Genomic DNA, 18,664 nt, shown 5'->3' on the forward strand with positions numbered 1-18,664 from the left:
GCTTACTGTAGTTATTTATACCTCATTTCTACCTCGTTCTATGAAGATGAAAATGTGCCTTCAATGTTAGGGGGTCCAGATTGCATTATATTCTGTCTAAACAGCATATGTGTTCCTCAATGACTGTTCATTTGTTCTATGCATCTTTGTGGCTTCAAACTCTAACAAAGTTGCTATAGCAGAGCAGTTGCCTAGAAAATCTTTGTTCAATTAATAGCGGTCTTAGTATACTCAAGTTTCATTACTGGAACATCTGATGCTATGACATATTCGTACACCAAGAAGAACCTTATATACATATCACAAAGTGAGTGTTTGAATCCTGAAGATGAAGCTTCATGCACACAGTGGTGTGAAGATAGTGGAGATGAGGTTTTGTGTGATAACTTTTCTGAAACACAGGTAATCCCATTTCTCCACATGTGAGCATGCTCTCCACATGTGAGCAAAAGGGCTCTGCCCCTTTGAGGGTTGCACCAGAAGGACACAATATTTGCTTGATCAAGGATAGGAAGAGAAGAAAGTTATTGTATCTTGTTTGGCAGTAACTGAAAGAGCTTTACATATGAACTCTAGCTATTTTTATCATACAGAGCTGATATTTAAATACTGTGGTCTTTTTCAACTGCATTGGCAATTAGGTTTAAAACAATAATAAATTACTAATTATGTTATCAGTGATAACATAATATCCACAGTAAAAATATATATATATTTTGAATATTTATTTTTTTATTTTGGAAAGAGAGAGAGAGAGAGCTCACAAGTGTAGGGAAGAGGGGCATAGGGTGAGGGAGAGAGAGAATGAAGCAGACTCCCTGCTGAACACAGAATCCAATTCAGTGCTTGATCTCATTTCCCAGAGTTCATGACCTGAGCTAAAATCAAGAGTTGGATGCTTAATTGACTGAACCACCAAAAGCCCACACAGTTATATATTTTTTGAAAATTAACTGTTCAGGAACAGTAAATACAGTATTAACTGGGATCTAATTTTCAATAGAAATCATCCTCCTGAGTTGTCACATTTTAAACAAATTGAACTACGAAGAATGGGAAAACATTTAAAAATTCACAGAAATGCTACATTTTTCTTGGGGAAGTATCAATACTTGAAGCATAGGAATAGAGTCAAGAAGTTGTTTCAGATTTAAATTTACTTCTTTCCTTGATCTTATATCTCAACTTATGTGAAGCTATGAGTTTCAACCTAATTTTCCATTAACTGATTTCTAAGTCACCCTAATTTGGGAATGCAGAGATCCAATTGTCCTTATTGCCACCCCTTGTTCACTAATCTCTGGATTCCTTGCTTGATCTCCTGGGTTCTTACTCCATAAACAATGGGGTTGAGGGCTGCAGGAATGACATGGTGGAGGACATTGAGCAAGACTGGCACATCTGGGGAGACTTTCTTCTTTGCCACATGAGTGAGCACAAAGACCAGAAGGACGGTGCTGAAGAAGAGAATAAGAATGAAGTGGGAACCACATGTAGCCAGGGCCTTGGCCACAGCACCCTCTGCCTTGAGTCTCAGCACAGCTCGAAGGATGAGGCTGTAGGAGAGGAAGATGAGGATGAGGTCAGATCCTAGCAGGGTCCAGCCTCCTGCAAATTGGAGGAGGCGATTGATGGTGACATCATCACAGGAAAGCCTGGAAACAGACATATTGGCGCAGAAGCAGTTCTCAATGACATTGCTCCCACAGTATTCGAGCCGGGCAGAGAGGATGGGAATGGACACAGTAAGAAGTGCATTCCTGGCCAAAATGAAAATGGCAGCCTTGACTACAAATTGGTCAGTGATGATGGATGGGTACCTCAGTGGGTGGCAGATAGCCACATAGCGGTCATAGGCCATGACCATGAAAGTGCAGGACTCCATGGCAAAGAAGCAATTCATGATGTACATCTGGAGGAAGCAGGCATAGAAGCTGATGGACCTGAGATCAACCCAAAAGATGGCCAAGATCTTGGGAATGACAGTGAGACAGAGCACCATGTCCAGTAGAGAGAGTAGGCTGAGTAGGTAGTACATAGGCTGGTGTAGAGAGACCTCCAGCCTGATGGTGATTAGGAGAATAGTGTTAGCCCCCATGGCCAAGAGGAAGAGGAAGCTGAGGGGCAGGGAGAGCCAGTGCTGCCAGCTGGGGGACCTGACAAAACAATTCAGGAGGAACTCTGAAACCCCACTGGAGCCATTTCTGTGAGGTGTCATCTTGTGGATTTTGTTTCTACAGATTCTCTTTGATGACCTAACAAGGTAGGATTAGAATTAGTTTCTGAACTGTAGTTAAAATGGAAGAAAAATTCAGCTTCATTGGAATCACTTTAGTGCTCAAGCAGGTTATCTTGCTTTCACTGGAGATTTTGCATGTTATATAGAGAAAGAAATTAATTTCAGTCTTTAGCAAATTTTATTTCTCCTCATTTCTCAAATATTCCTAATTTCTTAATGAAGCAATCTTATAAAATAGAATTAGCAATTTCAGTTAGCTGTGCGTCAGCATCCTTACTTTTGAAAAAATAGGCCCTCTGATTTCAGTAGTGTGAAGGTGGTGAGATTGGTCTTCTGTTAGTCCTCTCTGTATCCCTTTACCCAGTTGCCCAGCTAATGTCCCCAACTTCCACAGCAAGTACTGCAGAGTGTTGTCACTCCTATCTTCCTATGTGCCTTTTATTCACCATTTATATACAGGGGTCACAAAGATTAAGTGTTACCCTTATCTTCAAGGAAGTGACAATCACCTGGGGATGAAAATATAGATAAGGATGAAGACAATGATAAGAATAATGACAGAGCAGTATGCAGAATATTTTGGGAGTGTAGGTGAAGATTAACTTCATTCACATGGAAGTAAAGTGTTCCCAGGACTCTCTTCCTGTTAATTATTAAAGGCAAGCCCATTGAAGGCTGTGAAAAAGAATTACCTTTTTCAGTGCGATATGCCTGCAAAATGACGTCGGCATTACTGGAGTCTTTCAAATCATGCTCTGTAGGGCCCCTAGATTTGTCCCTCTGGTACTGCTGTTGTGCTGAGGTGTCATCCCATAATTGGAAATTACTCTGCTTCATCAGTGTTTAAACCACTGTTTTGCATTTGTTTAGTTAGCAGGAAAATAGAAGTGTCTGCAGTGTATTGAATGGATTTTTGGCACTTAACAGGCACTGTGTTAAAATATATTAGGAACAGTATCTCACTTTATAATTAAAACAACTATGTGAACTCTGTCTTAATACGACTTTGTGAGTGAGGAAAATGAGGTGAAGAAAATTCCAAGATCACAGATAGTAAAACTTTCAATCTAGATGTAAAATTCTATTTTATATTAAGCCCAGTTTTCAGTCACCTGTACTGTACTACATCTAATCAGCCATAGAACACAGAATTCCTCTGAGCCCTGGGACACCTGGGTGGCAAGGTGTTTTTAACAGAGTATGAACGGAGAACTGAAAATTGCTTTCAATCATCAGAATCTATTTGATGTAGCTGTTAAAATGGCACACTTGTTTCTGTATATGTCCTTGCTCCTACACTTCTAGTACTGATCGCTTTGTGTTTTTGTTTGTTTTTCAAGACCTGGACCTTCTTACCAATGGCCCTGGGAACTGCTGAGTCAGAGAAAGATAGTGAGAATTACCCTCCTCTACCCTCAGCTCCTCTCTTCATTCCTTTTGATATTCTGCTTTAAAGTCAAGCAAGTGCTGTCCTATTAGTGTATGGCAGGAACTGTGTGTCTCTCTCTGAAGGCAAAAGTAATTTCCAGACACTTGGAGAGTTTACCTTACCTCCCACTTCTTTTCCTGGTATTAAGCATAGCATATGTTAACAGGGCTTCCATAGATTTCAGAGTGGTTTTAAAGTTGTCTCACTTGTGCCAGTGAGACACAGCACATAGGCAGATTTGCTAGTAGAGCAGGTAATTCTATCACAGCACATTCAAAAATTTCAATGTTACATTCTGACACAATTTCCTCCTATCAGGACTTGTCTTTTGCCCTTAATTTTTTATTCCAGCTTCTCCTCTGCTCACACCTTATACAGTAACATTATAGCACTTTTTCATTCTTAGCACAGCCTCCAATCTCACCTTAGTCAAGCTGGATGAAGGATCCCTGCCTGATTTCTAGAGGATCCAGCGACATGGAAGCACCCCTGCTGAAGGGAAAGAGGATCCATAAGGAAACCTAGAGGAAGCAGATTTTTTTTTTTTTCCAATTTTCTGAGTAGTCTTGGAAAGATCATTTCCAGTGTTAGGATAGAATTTCTTGAGAGCAGAAAAGAAGTATTTCACATCATATTTTTCCCCTTCCTTCCTTCCTTCCTTCCTTCCTTCCTTCCTTCCTTCCTTCCTTCTTCTTTCTTTCTTCTTTCCTTTTCCCTCCTGCCCCTTTTTAGTCAACCAATGATTTATTCAACTCACCTCTGGCCTAAAGTACTTGGATATACATATATGTTTTTCATTTCCTTTTTCAATCTTCCTCTGGAATCAGAAACCATCTATGGCAAGTAGGGCTGAGACACCGAAGCTCTGTCTTGCCCCCATTAGGGACAGGGTGACGAATCCTTCTGAAGTTGGAGACCAAGGCAGGGAATTAACTTAAGCCCTTTCCTGAGGCTCTGCGAAGTTATGGTACCCTGGAAACAAAGAGCTGGAAATTTGGAGGGGATGAAAAGTTCTCCTGGCCTCAAGGTATTTGAAGAAACTTGTGAAATAGTCCCACCAGTCTAGCCTTCAAATTATGGACTGGATCTAGAGACAGAAAGGAAATTTTTTTTTCTGGCCACTTTTTTTAGTATCAGGATTCCAGCTTTTAGAAATTGTTCATCCTGAACTAATATAAATTATTCTCCCTCTCCTTGCTCTTATACACATCCTTATTTTCTGACCTTTGTCATGACATAGCATGAGCTTATTTCTTCCCTTAAAGAACAAGTACGTATACACAAATTTCCTCTTGTATGGCTTCTAGATTTACCAACTTCACACTAAAAACATGAATTCATTTTACTGGGTCCTACGTTTCAGCTATCCCAAGACATTGGTTAATATTCCATGGACAAGCTCCAGCTTAAGTATATCCGTGGTTCATGAAGCCCCAGATTGGTCAAGGCAGTTAAGAAGGCTCCTTTCATCACACAGAACACACTCTCTATTACCTCTGTTAGGACAACTCAAACACCCTTGACTCAGGAAAGGACAGGAATACATATCTGCATTGAAGAGATGGGGCCCTGTCCTCTGGCAAATCTTCACATCTGTATGGTGCCAATGCCAGTCCAGGCTTTCCTTCACAGACTCACTTTCAGAAGATGTGATAGCATGGATTTTGCCTCCATTGATGTTGGAACTCAGACTCTAATAGCCTCAGTGGCCTTTGGGACCTGCCTCAGGGGAACCTGTCCATTCTTATTCCCTTAAGAGGGAGATGGAAATCAAGAATAGCAATCTCATAAGGCCCTGCTAGGATGGATAGGCATGTGTTATGAAGAGAATGGTTGTCTCTGCCTGAGAGAAAGAGCCTTGGGGAGCCCATCCCTAGAGGCGCTATATTGTGTCTATGACCTGCGTTGGATCTTTTATCGGGATGTCAAAGACTTACATTTACACCTGTGCATTCATTTGTGTACATGTATGGTATCATCTCCCTCCAAGCATATGCTAAATTCATCCGCACGTTCTTGTGGATTTCAGTCATGTGCTCAAGGAAGGACTGGTATTGTCTGTCCATGTTGTTGAATGAATAATCACTTATGGTGACTTTAACCACGACATTATAATGATAAAAGGGAAGTGAAAAAAAATTACCAATTATAAATGAAATGCATTTTCCAGAGAGGATATCCACATCAAAGTATTTTTGTTACAATGAAAATGTAACTTGATTTCAATTTAATAATTGTTATGGAACATGAATTCTTCCATTATTTTTCTTTGGGACCCCTGGTGCCTAGAGTTGAGGTGCCCACACTCTTTACATTACTGTATGCCTATACTATGACCTTAATTTAGCTTTATGCTTATGGCTTGATTTATAGTAATAATAAAATCTCATTTAATTTACTTCATCAGTTACCCTTCATCTGAATCTCTGCCCCCTCCAAAGGCACAAAGTTTATTTATTTAATATATATATCCTTTCTAATTCACTTTTAATATGTTTCTTTTTCTATAGGTTATCCATAAAAATAGTTTTTCTCAGTGTTGATGAGTGTTTAATATTTATATATTATATTGTATCATAAATGTCATCTTGGTTCTTAATTTTTCACTCAGTAGTCTCCAAAAAACCCAAACCTATCCAAGGTACAACATGCAAATATAGCTCATTTCTTTTAACTTTGAATGGTATTCTAATGTAGGTATATAGCTTTTCATTCATACAGGCAACGTTTTACTCATTTACTTATATCTAAAGATTTTATTTTTATTTACTTATTTATTTGAGAGATAAAGAAAGACAGAGCAAACTTAGAGCAAAAGGGAGAGGGAGAAGCAGACTCCCTGCTGAGCAGAGAGCCCCAGGTGGTATGCCATTCCAGGACACCCTCAGGATCATGACCAGAGCCAATGGTAGATGCTTAACTGACTGAGCCACCTAGATGACCTATTATAGGTGACATTTAGGTTGGGATTTGGTGTTAATACATTAGGAGGAATATTGTCATTTAGCATTTTCCTAATGGACATGTGAAAGTTTCCCTATGGTATATACCTAAGCACAGGATTACTGAATCAGAGGGTTCAAACATACTTTTCTCTAACTATTCCGGATACTTATGCAATCCTACCAGAATTAGATTAAGTGTCTAGATTTGTTATATCCATGGCAATATTAGACATTATCCAACTTCTTCTTTACAGATATGATGGTTGAAGGTAGTCCTCATTATTTTGTTTTAATTTTTGATTACTTAGTGTTTTTTATTTATTATTTTTCTTAGTGTTTTTTTTTAATAAACTTTTTAGTCATTCTGGGTTTCCTTTCTCTGAATTATCTATTTATTCTATTTATTATCTAAAAATTCGTACAGAATTTTTAATTTAAATTTTAGAACATTTAATTCTAGTTTTAGATTTTGCTAATATTCTCTCCTTATCTCTCACAAATTTGTCTATTTTTGAACATGATGTCTTTTGTCAAGTAGGAGAGCAAACTGCTTTATTCACATTCCACTGATTTAAATGTTAATCTCATTGAAAAAACTCTCACAGAAAGACTTGGAACATGTGTGACCAAATATCTAGATATTTCATGACATAGTCAAGTTGGCAAATAAAACTATCACAATCCATTTTGGTGATTTGTGTCAGTCAAGAATTTGTCCATTTTGTATAGTTGTCAAATAGTTGTGAAATTTATTGGTAGGAAGTTCACAATTTTCTTTTATTATCTTTTTACATTCCCTGTAGTGATGTCTTTTTTTTTTCATTCCAAATATTGGAAATTTGCACTTTTTTCTATTTCTCTTTTTTTAAAGTGTACAAATCAATGTTTCTTTTAAAAATTTTATTTAAATTCACTTTAGTTAACATATACTCTATTATTAGTTTCAGGGGTCAAATTTAATGATTCTTCAGTTACATATAACACCCAGTGTTTATTACATCACATGCTGTCCTTAATGCTCATTATCCAGTTATCCCATCTCCCCTCACCTCCCCTAGAGCAATGCTCAGTTTTTTCCTGTAGTTAAGAGTCTCTTATGGTTTGCCTCCCTCCCTATTTTCATCTTATTTTATTTTTACTTCCCTTCCTCTATGTTTGTTCATTTGTTTGTTTCTTAAGTTCCACATATGAATGAAATAATATGGTATTTATCTTTCACTTACAGACTTATTTTACTTAGCCTAATACCCTCTAGTTTCATCCATGTTGTTGCAAATGGCAGGATTTCATTGTTTTTGAGGGATAAGTAATATTCCATTGTATATCTATACCACTCTTTTTCTTAAAAAGATTCTTATTTATTTGAGAGAGAGAGAAAGAGACAAAGAGACAGTGACAGAGAAAGAGAGCGAATGGTGGTGGTGGGGCAGAGGCATGGCAGGGGGAAGCAAAATACCCCCTGAGCAGGGAGCATGACATGAGGTTCAGTCCTAGGACCCTGGGATCGTGACCTGAGCTGAAGGTAGATGCTTAACCAACTGAGCTACTCAGAATCTTTATCCATTCATATGTCGATGGAATTCTGGGTTCTTTCCATATTTTCTAAAGTTTAAATTTAAATCCAGTTAGTTAACATGCAGTATAATATTAGTTTCAGTTCTACAATATACTGATCAACACTTTCTTGAAACACCTGGTGCTGATCACAACAAATATACTCCTTAATTTCCATCACCTATTTAACCTGTCCTCCTACCCAACTCCATTTTGGTAATGAACCATCAGTTTGTTTTTTATACTTAAGAGCCTATTTCTCCAAGTCTTTTTTAAAAATTTAAGTTAATTTTTTCAGTTTTCCAAGATTCACTGTTTATGCACCACACCCAGTGCTCCATGCAATATATGCCCTCCTTAATACCCACCACCAAGCTCACCAAGGCCCCCACACCCCTTCCTTCCAAAACCCTCAGTTTGTTCCTCCAAGGCTTTTTGCAAGAATAGTTGGAAAGTCAGAAGTGCCATTAACTGAGGATCCAGTTTCATATGTGATATTAGAAGTTTAGCTTCGGACACTTAACTCTATTTCCATATCAAACGCCTACAAATGACACCTTTTAAAATGAATTTTAAAATGACTATTAAATATCCAAATGGAGAAGTAAAAGTAAGCCACTGGACATATGGCACTGTTCAGGGACCAGGTCTAAGCTAGAGACAGAAGTTTGAGTCATCAGAGTACATAGGTGGTATTTAATCCCATTTAAATGTGTGATACAAATTATGTCAATGAATTACCCACTTATTCCTATCCCTTTCTTCAAGAAATTTGTTCACATGTTGGGTACTCTGGATGCATACTTGGTTGCCACCTCCCAAAGACTATAATCCCAGCAAGACCAGACACTGTTTAATTTTTCTTTGTATCTAGCACTTTTGTAGGTGCCTTTTCAATTAATAAATAATTTTGACTCTCAAAACTTTTGGTCTCACTATGTGGATCTGGATTATGGAGTCTTGATACAAAAATAGTAGTATTTGTGGATGAATTTCATATACTGTTTTTAGTAAACAATAAAAGTTATATCTTTTTTTAAGGAAGAAAGGCATTCATTAGCATAGTTTAGCAGAGTAATGGGCTTCTTATATTCAAAATCGATGATAGAAGTTTAAAGTAATATTCAAATAGTTGCAAAACATAAGCAGTAAGCTCCTTGACATCAGCTTGGCAGTGATTTGTTTGGATGATACCAAAAGCAAAGGCAACAAAAGCAAAAACGAACTATTGGGACTACATCAAAGTAAAAAGCTTCTGCACAGCAAAGGAAATCATCAACAGAATGGAAAGGCAATCTGTTAAATGGGAGAAAATATTTGCAAATCATATTACCTGATAAGGGGCTAATATTCAAAATATATAACAAACTCGTACAACTCAAAAGCAAAAAAAAAAAAAGACAAAAAAGAAAATCTGATTAAATAATGGATGGAAGATCTAATAGACATTTTTCCAAAGAAGACATACGGAAGGCCAAGAGGTATATGACCACGTGCTCAACATCACTTATCATCAGGGAAATGCAAATCAAAACCACAACGAGATATTACCTCACACCTGTTAGAATGGATATCATCAAAAAGAGAAGAAGTAACAAACATTAGCAAGGATGTGGAGAAAAAAGAACATTTGTCCATTGTTGGTGGAAATGTAAGTTGGTACAGCTCCTATGGAGAACAATGTGGAGGCATCCCAACAAATTAAAAATAGAACTGCCTTACAATCCATCAGTTCCACTTCTGAGCATTTATTGGAGGAAAATGAAAACGCTAACTCAAAAAGATACATGCACTACTATGTTCATTGCAGCTTTGTTTGTTTGTTTGTTTTATTATTCAATAGGCTCCATGCCCAAGGTGGGACTTGAACTCAAGACCCTGAGATCATGAGTCACATGCTGTACTGACTGAGCCAGCCAGGCACCCATCAGAATTATTTATAATAGCCAAGATATGGAAATAACCTAAACGTCCATCGGTGGATGAATAGATAAAGAAAATGTGATATGCACGTGTGTGCATGCACACACACACACACACACACACAGACGAGAATATTGTTGAGCCAAAAAACAAAAAAAAGGAATGAAATCTTGTCATCTGTGATAACATGGATGGACTTGGAGGGCGTTATGCTAAGTGGAATAATCAGGTAGAGAAAGACATACTGTATGATGATACTTACATGTGAAATCTAAACAAACAACAAACAAAAATCCCTGTGCTTGTAGAAACAGAGCACAGATCAATAGTTGCCAGAGGCAGAGGGGCGGTGAGGGGTGTGTGAAATGGGTGAAAGGGGTCAAAAGGTATAAACTTTCAGTTGTACAAATAAGTCGTGGGGATGTATAGTTAATAAACCTGTATTGCATACTGGGAAGTTGCTATGAGTGTAGATCCTAAAAGTTCTCATCATAAAAATAAATCTAACTATGTATGGTGACAGATGTTAAATAGACTTACTGTAGTGATCATTTCACAATATATTCAAATATCAAATCCTTATGTTGTCCACCTGAAACTAATATGTTATGTTAATTACACCTCAATAAAAACACAAATTAAACAAAGACATTCACACAGGAGGATGTTATTAAACATGTCGTCAGTAGGAAAAAAATCTCTGATTGGGCAGGCTGAATGTGTCCCTGCCCCCACCACTCCAACCGAGATTCCAGAATCCCTGGTAAAGTCTATGGGGAAAGGTGATTGTTTTAGGTTTCCTTTATTTACAGCTACCCCAGCCAGATTTAATAATCTACTATTCAGCTCAGATCTGCCTCCACTGACATCCAGTCTAGGAGTAATGAGGATGATATTATGCAATCAGTCCATATTTGAAGAAGATACTTCAAGTTGGGCACCATTGCAATTAAACTTGCCCAAGACATAGTGTTCTCTCTGCTGTAGCATTCCAGCTATAGTATTATTATAATAATAGGTTCTAGCCTTTAAACTCTAGCCTCTTCTCCTGTATGTTTCTAGTTTGTAGGATTGGGTCCCTGTTTGGTTGTTTGGATGTGAGTTCCCCTTTACTAGTTTTGCATTGACCTCTAGTCCTTTGTCAGGTCTTGACTGATAGTCACCTTTTAATAGCCATTTGTAATTTGTCTCGTGTCCTATTGCTTGCAAGTCTCCCCATTGGTCACTGCCCTGGACTTCTGCCTTAGCCTCCCTATGGCTGTACCCTACCTACCAGCTAGGATATCCACTACCTCTTGGACTTCTTGCTCTCTGCTTTGGCCTCTTTGCTTACTGTTCCACCTGAGTGGAATAGTTTTATAGGTTCAAGTGATTAATTTATCAACTTTCATAACCTCAGTTCAAAAATGACCGACATAGCACATACCTCCTTAACAATTACATCCAAAGTGGCCTCCTTCTCCTGTTTCAGGTCACTCTAACACATCATACCATCTTTTTCTCTTTATAGCATTTATTTCTTCCTGGAATGGTTTATTTATTTAGACTCCTAGATCCTGATATGTCTGGCATATATCAGGTGTTGAATACATATTCGATGAAGGAATAAATCATCCCCAAATTTGTCATGCAGGGCCATTCTCATAGGCTGTGAACATTCTGAAATACAATCTTAGATCAATCTCCAGTGTCAGAATATCCTCTGAGATATTTGTCTGATTCACCTACCAGCAATGGGGGAAGAGTCTGTGGTTGCTAGTAATGTTAAAGTTACCAACAAATCCTTCATTTATCATTACCTAGGTAGTTGCTCCATGGTTCAGAGGGCTAGATTTCCTATTTGTGTTTCATTTTGAATGTAAGCTTATAAAGCTTTCTATCTCTAATGTCTCCTCCAAAAACCTTAAAAAATTAAAACTAGTCAGTTTTAAATAGTGATTGTATAAAATTGTGAAAATCCGTTCAAGGCAAGATTTAAGCTAGGATAAAAAAATATGATGTGGTTACTTCCTTTCTGATAAACTCTTAACATGAGCAACATTGCTTATTATAAGGTTAATATTCCTTATTATGCACCAATAAAACTAGTTTGGAATAACATTTTCCTGGATTTGTTTGCGGCTCATTTGCAGCTTTTGTCCTCTCATTGCAGGATTTTGGGGCTGTTGGACATTCATAGAGCTAATAAAATAAGCCTCCCACCATTTTAATCTTCTATCCTGCATTCTGATATTTGATATTCTCTCTCATTATTTTATCAGAAAGAAGTCATCATTTACCCTAATTCCCTGGCCTCCTTTTCTCTTTGTGGTAAAGCATAAATGAATGGGAGACATTTTGTTTATTACTCTGGCCATTTTTAAGAGTATTTTTCCTTGTCCAATCAAGGCTTTTTCTTTCAATTTTCCTGAATTTTACATCAGTGGCTAGAGAATCACTCAATTCATGTCACATACCTTGAATAGGATACAGCCACGGTTGTTCTCTACATCTCTTTGTCACATACAACTTGGGCAAAAAAATTTTTTTTAAAAAGTCAGAATTTCTCTTCCCACATTTAGAAAATTATTAAGTAGACAAAAATAGAGTTTTGAATAATTAAAAAAAAATCAGAGACTTTCAAGTAGCAAACTCTTGTGATGAATTCCTCTGTTCCGGGGAACCACTTAATCCAAGTTTTATTCTGACTTTGTATTGAAAAATCTGTGTTTCTGGGGGACCCATGTGGCTCAGTCAGTTAAGTGTCTGCCTTCAACTCAGGTCTTAATTCCAGGGTCCTGAGATTGAGCCCCATGTCAGGCTGTCTCCTCAGTGGGTAGTCTGCTTTTCCCTCTCTATCTTTGCCCTCCACCCACCTGTGCTCATGCTCTCTCTCTCTCAAATAAATAAATAAAATCTTTAAAAAGAGAAAAATTTTGGTTTGCTCTGAGGTATGTTGATGTGAGTCTCAATTAGAAATGACTTTCAGGGGGCACCTGGGTGGCTCAGTGGGTTAAAGCCTCTACCTTCCGCTCAGGTCAGGATCCCAGGGTCCTGGGATCGAGCCCCACATCGGGCTCTTTGCTCAGCAGGGAGCCTGCTTCCCTTCCTCTCTCTCTGCCTGCCTCTCTGTGTACTTGTGATCTCTGTCAAATAAATAAATAAAATCTTAAAAAAAAAGAAATGACTTTCAGATGATTGATGGAAAGATGCTGGAAAATATATACAGGTTGTAAGCATTATCGTTGATAAAATTTGCTTTTAGAAGTAAATCCCACTTATATTTTGAGAAGCCTCACTGGTATTTAGTTACAAGTATGTTGAATTAAAGCCTTCCTCTGAAATAGCAATATTTCAACAGTGAAATTTTAGTTCGATATCTGGTCTATATAATAAAGGTGTATAGTGTGAATGGAATTTAGACCTAACATTCCCTGCAATTATTGTTTATTATTAGGGTGATGTACATGTATTTTCATTTTCAAGCATATGCTATTAGGAGTCCAATAGTAGTGGAACCGAAGACCATTAGAAGAAAGACTTTCATTACTGAATGGAGGATTAAAGAAACAGACAATGTGTGGCAGACCAAACCTGATTTGTCAAATAGTTTCTTTCAAGACAAATGGCCTAGATTTTGGGAACTGTACTGATAGTGGACTTTGAGGCACTTCCATCTTAAGGTCAGAAGGCAGGAACCCATAATTTTAGGTATAGTAGGACTTCCCATAATTGATATCTCCCCCATCAGTAATTCTGGGAACATGTGAATCCTAAAGACCAGATGAAGACTCAGATAGTATGACAACTTTTTCAGTATGCTTTGCCTGTGGGGGGCTCCCTGGCTATTGGACCAAGAAGTCAACATACATGGAGCCCTGCCATTAGGAAGGACCATAGATTTCCTTTGGCCAGGTGAGTGCAGGCTGGGTCCTGTAAATGATGTACATGTATAAATGATCTTCCAGGAAGGCTTGAATTTCAACCTGTGAATGAAATCATGTATTGTGCTCTTTGGAAGTTATACCCAATACAATGTTTATATTTCCCATTTAGTTTCAACTGTCATGGTGGGGGGGATGTCAATAGGGGAAGTGTTCATGCCCATGCTTAAAGGCAAGAAGTATGGAAACAAGACTCAACAGCATGCATGATACCTATCTTAAGGCAGAACATGGTTTCATAGACTTTCATAGAATGAGACATATATTCTTTTTTTTTTAAATTTTTATTTCTTTTCAGCGTAACAGTATTCATTGTTTTTGCACCACACCCAGTGCTCCATGCAATCCGTGCCCTCCCTAATACCCATCACCTGGTTCCCCCAACCTCCCACCCCCTCCCCTTCAAAACCCTCAGGTTGTTTTTCAGAGCTTTACTACAAAACTGTGATCACCAAGACAACGTGGTCCTGGCATAAAAACAGACACACAGACCAGTGGAAGAGAGTAGAGAGCCCAGATATGGACCTTCAACTCTACGGTCAAATAATCTTTGACAAAGCAGGAAAAAATATACAGTGGGAAAAAAGTCTCTTCAATAAATGGTGCTGGGAAAACTGGACAGCTATATGTAGAAGAATGAAACTCGACCATTCTCTTACACCGTACACAAAGATAAACTCAAAATGGATAAAAGACCTCAACGTGAGACAGGAATCCCTCAGAATCCTCGAGGAGGACATAGACAGTAACCTCTTTGATATCAGCCACAGCAACTTCTTTCAAGATATGTCTCCAAAGGCAAAGGAAAAAAAAGCGAAAATGAACTTTTGGGACTTCATCAAGATCAAAAGCTTCTGCACAGCAAAGGAAACAGTCAACAAAACAAAGAGGCAACCCACGGAATGGGAGAAGATATTTGCAAATGACAGTACAGACAAAAGGTTGATATCCAGGATCTATAAAGAACTTCTCAAACTCAACACACAAAAACCAGATAATATATCAAAAAATGGGCAGAAGATATGAACGGACACTTCTCCAATGAAGACATACAAATGGCTATCAGACACATGAAAAAATGCTCATCATCACTAGCCATCAGGGAGATTCAAATTAAAACCACATTGAGATACCACCTTACACCAGTTAGAATGGCCAAAATTAGTGAGACAGGAAACAACGTGTGTTGGAGAGGATGTGGAGAAAGGGGAACCCTCTCACACTGTTGGTGGGAATGCAAGTTGGTGCAGCCACTTTGGAGAACAGTGTGGAGATTCCTCAAGAAATTAAAAATAGAGCTTCCCTAGGACCCTGCAACTGCACTGCTGGGTATTTACCCCAAAGATACAGATGTAGTGAAAAGAAGGGCCATCTGTACCCCAATGTTTATAGCAGCAATGGCCATGGTCGCCAAACTGTGGAAAGAACCAAGATGCCCTTCAACGGAGGAATGGATAAGGAAGATGTGGTCCATATACACTATGGAGTATTATGCCTCCATCAGAAAGGACGAATACCCAACTTTTGTAGCAACATGGACAGGACTGGAAGAGATTATGCTGAGTGAAATAAGTCAAGCAGAGAGAGTCAAGTATCATATGGTTTCACTTATTTGTGGAGCATAACAAATAACATGGAGGACATGGGGAGATGGAGTGGAGAAGGTAGTTGAGGGAAATTGGAAGGGGAGGTGAACCATGAGAGACTATGGACTCTGAAACATATATTCTAAAATAACCCATTCATTGTTTTCATGTAACATAAGGAGATGCCGAATGTCAGTGAGGGTACTAATTTGTTCCCGGTCACAAATCTCGTATGTGGCTGTGCAAGTACTCAAGTGCAGAATTTCTAACTCACCCTCTCAGGATTTTTCTCTTTTTCAAGTTTCTTATTGTACTTACTTATACCTCATTTCTTTATACCTCATTCCTACCTTGTTCTATGAAGAGGAAAATATGCCTTCAATGTTAGGGGTGTCCAGACTGCATTATATTCTGTTAGCACATGTGTTCCTCAATGACTGTACATTTGTTCTGTGCATCTTTGTGCCCTCAAACTCTAACAAAGTTGTTATATCCGAGCAGTTGCCTAGAAAATCTTTGTTCAATAAATACTGGTCTTAGTATATTAAAGTTTCATTACTGGAACACCTGATGCTGTAACATATTTGTACACCAAGCAGAACCTTATATAAATATCACAAAGTGAGTGTTTGAATCCAAAGATGAAGCTTCATGCATGTGAAGACAGTGAAGATGAGGCTTTGTGTGATAACTTCTCTGAAACCCAGGTAATCCCATTTCTCCACATGTGAGCAATTCTTGCAAAGGCTCTGCCCTTTTGAGGGTTGCACCAGAAGGACACAATCTTTGCTTGATCAAGGATAGGAAGAGAAGAAAGTTATTGTCTTGTTTGGCAGTAACTGAAAGAGCTTTACATATAAACTCTAGTTATGTTTTTGTCTTTCAGAGCTGACATTTAAATACTGTGGTCTTTTTCAACATGTAATATTCACAGTTATAAATATATGTATTTTAAGGACTTATTTTTTGGAGAGAGAAAGAGAGAGAGCACAAGTGTAGTGGAGAGGGACAGAGAAAGAGGGAGAGAGAGAATGAAGCAGACTCCCAGCTAAGCACAGAAACAAATGCAGGACTTGATCCCATGACCCTGAGATCATGACCTGAGCTAAAATTGAGTGGGATGTTTAACTGACTGAGCAACCAAACACCCCCGCAGTTATATAATTTTTGAAGAATTACCTGTACAGAAATAGTAAACTCAGTATTAACTGGGATTTCAACTAGAATTCATCCTCCTGAGTTCTCATGTTTCAGACAAAATAGAACTACAAGGATTGGGGAAAACATTTAAAAATTCACAGAAATGCTACATTTTTCTTGGGGAAGTATCAACACTTGAAGCATAGGAATAGAGTCAAGAAGTTGTTTCAGATTTAAATTTACTTCTTTCCTTGATCTTATATCTCAACTTATGTGAAGCTATGAGTTTCAACCTAATTTTCCATTAACTGATTTCTAAGTCACCCTAATTTAGGAATGCAGAGATCCAATTGTCCTTATTGCCACCCCTTGTTCAGTAATCTCTGGATTCCTTGCTTGATCTCCTGAGTTCTTACTCCATAAACAATGGGGTTGAGGGCTGCAGGAATGACATGGTGGAGGACATTGAGCAAGACTGGCACATCTGGGGAGACTTTCTTCTTTGCCACATGAGTGAGCACAAAGACCAGAAGAATGGTGCTGAAGAAGAGAATAAGAATGAAGTGGGAACCACACGTGCTCAGGGCCTTGGCCACAGCACCCTCTGCCTTGAGTCTCAGCACAGCTCGAAGGATGAGGCTGTAGGAGAGGAAGATGAGGATGAGGTCAGATCCTAGCAGGGTCCAGCCTCCCGCAAATTGGAGGAGGCGATTGATGGTGACATCATCACAGGAAAGCCTGGAAACAGACATATTGGCGCAGATGCAGTTCTCAATGACATTGCTCCCACAGTATTCGAGCCGGGCAGAGAGGATGGGAATGGACACAGTAAGAAGTGCATTCCTGGCCAAAATGAAAATGGCAGCCTTGACTACAAATTGGTCAGTGATGATGGATGGGTACCTCAGTGGGTGGCAGATAGCCACATAGCGGTCATAGGCCATGACCATGAAAGTGCAAGACTCCATGGCAAGGAAGCAATTCATGATGTACATCTGGAGGAAGCAGGCATAGAAGCTGATGGACCTGAGATCGAACCAAAAGATGGCCAGGACCTTGGGAATGACAGTAAGACAGAGCACCATGTCCAGTAGAGAGAGTAGGCTGAGTAGGTAGTACATAGGCTGGTGTAGAGAGACCTCCAGCCTGATGGTGATTAGGAGAATAGTGTTAGCCCCCATGGCCAAGAGGAAGAGGAGGCTGAGGGGCAGGGAGAGCCAGTGCTGCCAGCTGGGGGACCTGACAAAACAATTCAGGAGGAACTCTGAAACCCCACTGGAGCCATTTCTGTGAGGTGTCATCTTGTGGATTTTGTTTCTACAGATTCTCTTTGATGACCTAACAAGGTAGGATTAGAATTAGTTTCTGAACTGTAGTTAAAATGGAAGAAAAATTCAGCTTCATTGGAATCACTTTAGTGCTCAAGCAGGTTATCTTGCTTTCACTGGAGATTTTGCATGTTATATAGAGAAAGAAATTAATTTCAGTCTTTAGCAAATTTTATTTCTCCTCATTTCTCAAATATTCCTAATTTCTTAATGAAGCAATCTTATAAAATAGAATTAGCAATTTCAGTTAGCTGTGCATCAGCATCCTTACTTTTGAAAAAATAGGCCCTCTGATTTCAGTAGTGTGAAGGTGGTGAGATTGGTCTTCAGTTAGTCCTCTCTGTATCCCTTTACCCAGTTGCCCAGCTAATGTCCCCAACTTCCACAACAAGTACTGCAGAGTGTTGTCACTCCTATCTTCCTATGTGCCTTTTTTTCACCATTTATATACAGGGGTCACAAAGATTAAGTATTACCCTTATTCTCAAGAAAGTGACAATCCATTGGGGATGAAAAAGATAAGGATGAAGACAATGATAAGAATAATGACAGAGCAGTATGCAGAATATTTTGGGAGTGTAGGTGAAGATTAACTTC

The 18,664-nt window shown here is 38.7% G+C and overlaps 2 protein-coding genes across 2 annotated transcripts; both read right to left on the minus strand.

Moving 5' to 3' along the window:
* Window positions 1-1,273: 1,273 nt before the first annotated feature.
* LOC308350835 (olfactory receptor 56A3-like) lies at window positions 1,274-2,218 on the minus strand (the record flags this gene model as incomplete). The annotated part of the gene is made up of 1 exon (XM_080816309.1): window positions 1,274-2,218. The coding sequence occupies one exon, from the start codon at window positions 2,216-2,218 to the stop codon at window positions 1,274-1,276; it is 945 nt and encodes a 314-aa protein (XP_080672435.1).
* Window positions 2,219-17,095: 14,877 nt separating this feature from the next.
* On the minus strand, window positions 17,096-18,040 carry LOC308350836 (olfactory receptor 56A3; the record flags this gene model as incomplete). Its single annotated transcript, XM_080816310.1, has 1 exon — window positions 17,096-18,040. One exon carries the CDS (start codon window positions 18,038-18,040, stop codon window positions 17,096-17,098), a length of 945 nt encoding a protein of 314 aa, XP_080672436.1.
* Window positions 18,041-18,664: the final 624 nt, after the last annotated feature.

Source organism: Martes martes (genome assembly GCF_963455335.1).
Source record: "Martes martes genome assembly, chromosome: 10".
NCBI lineage: Eukaryota > Metazoa > Chordata > Mammalia > Carnivora > Mustelidae > Martes > Martes martes.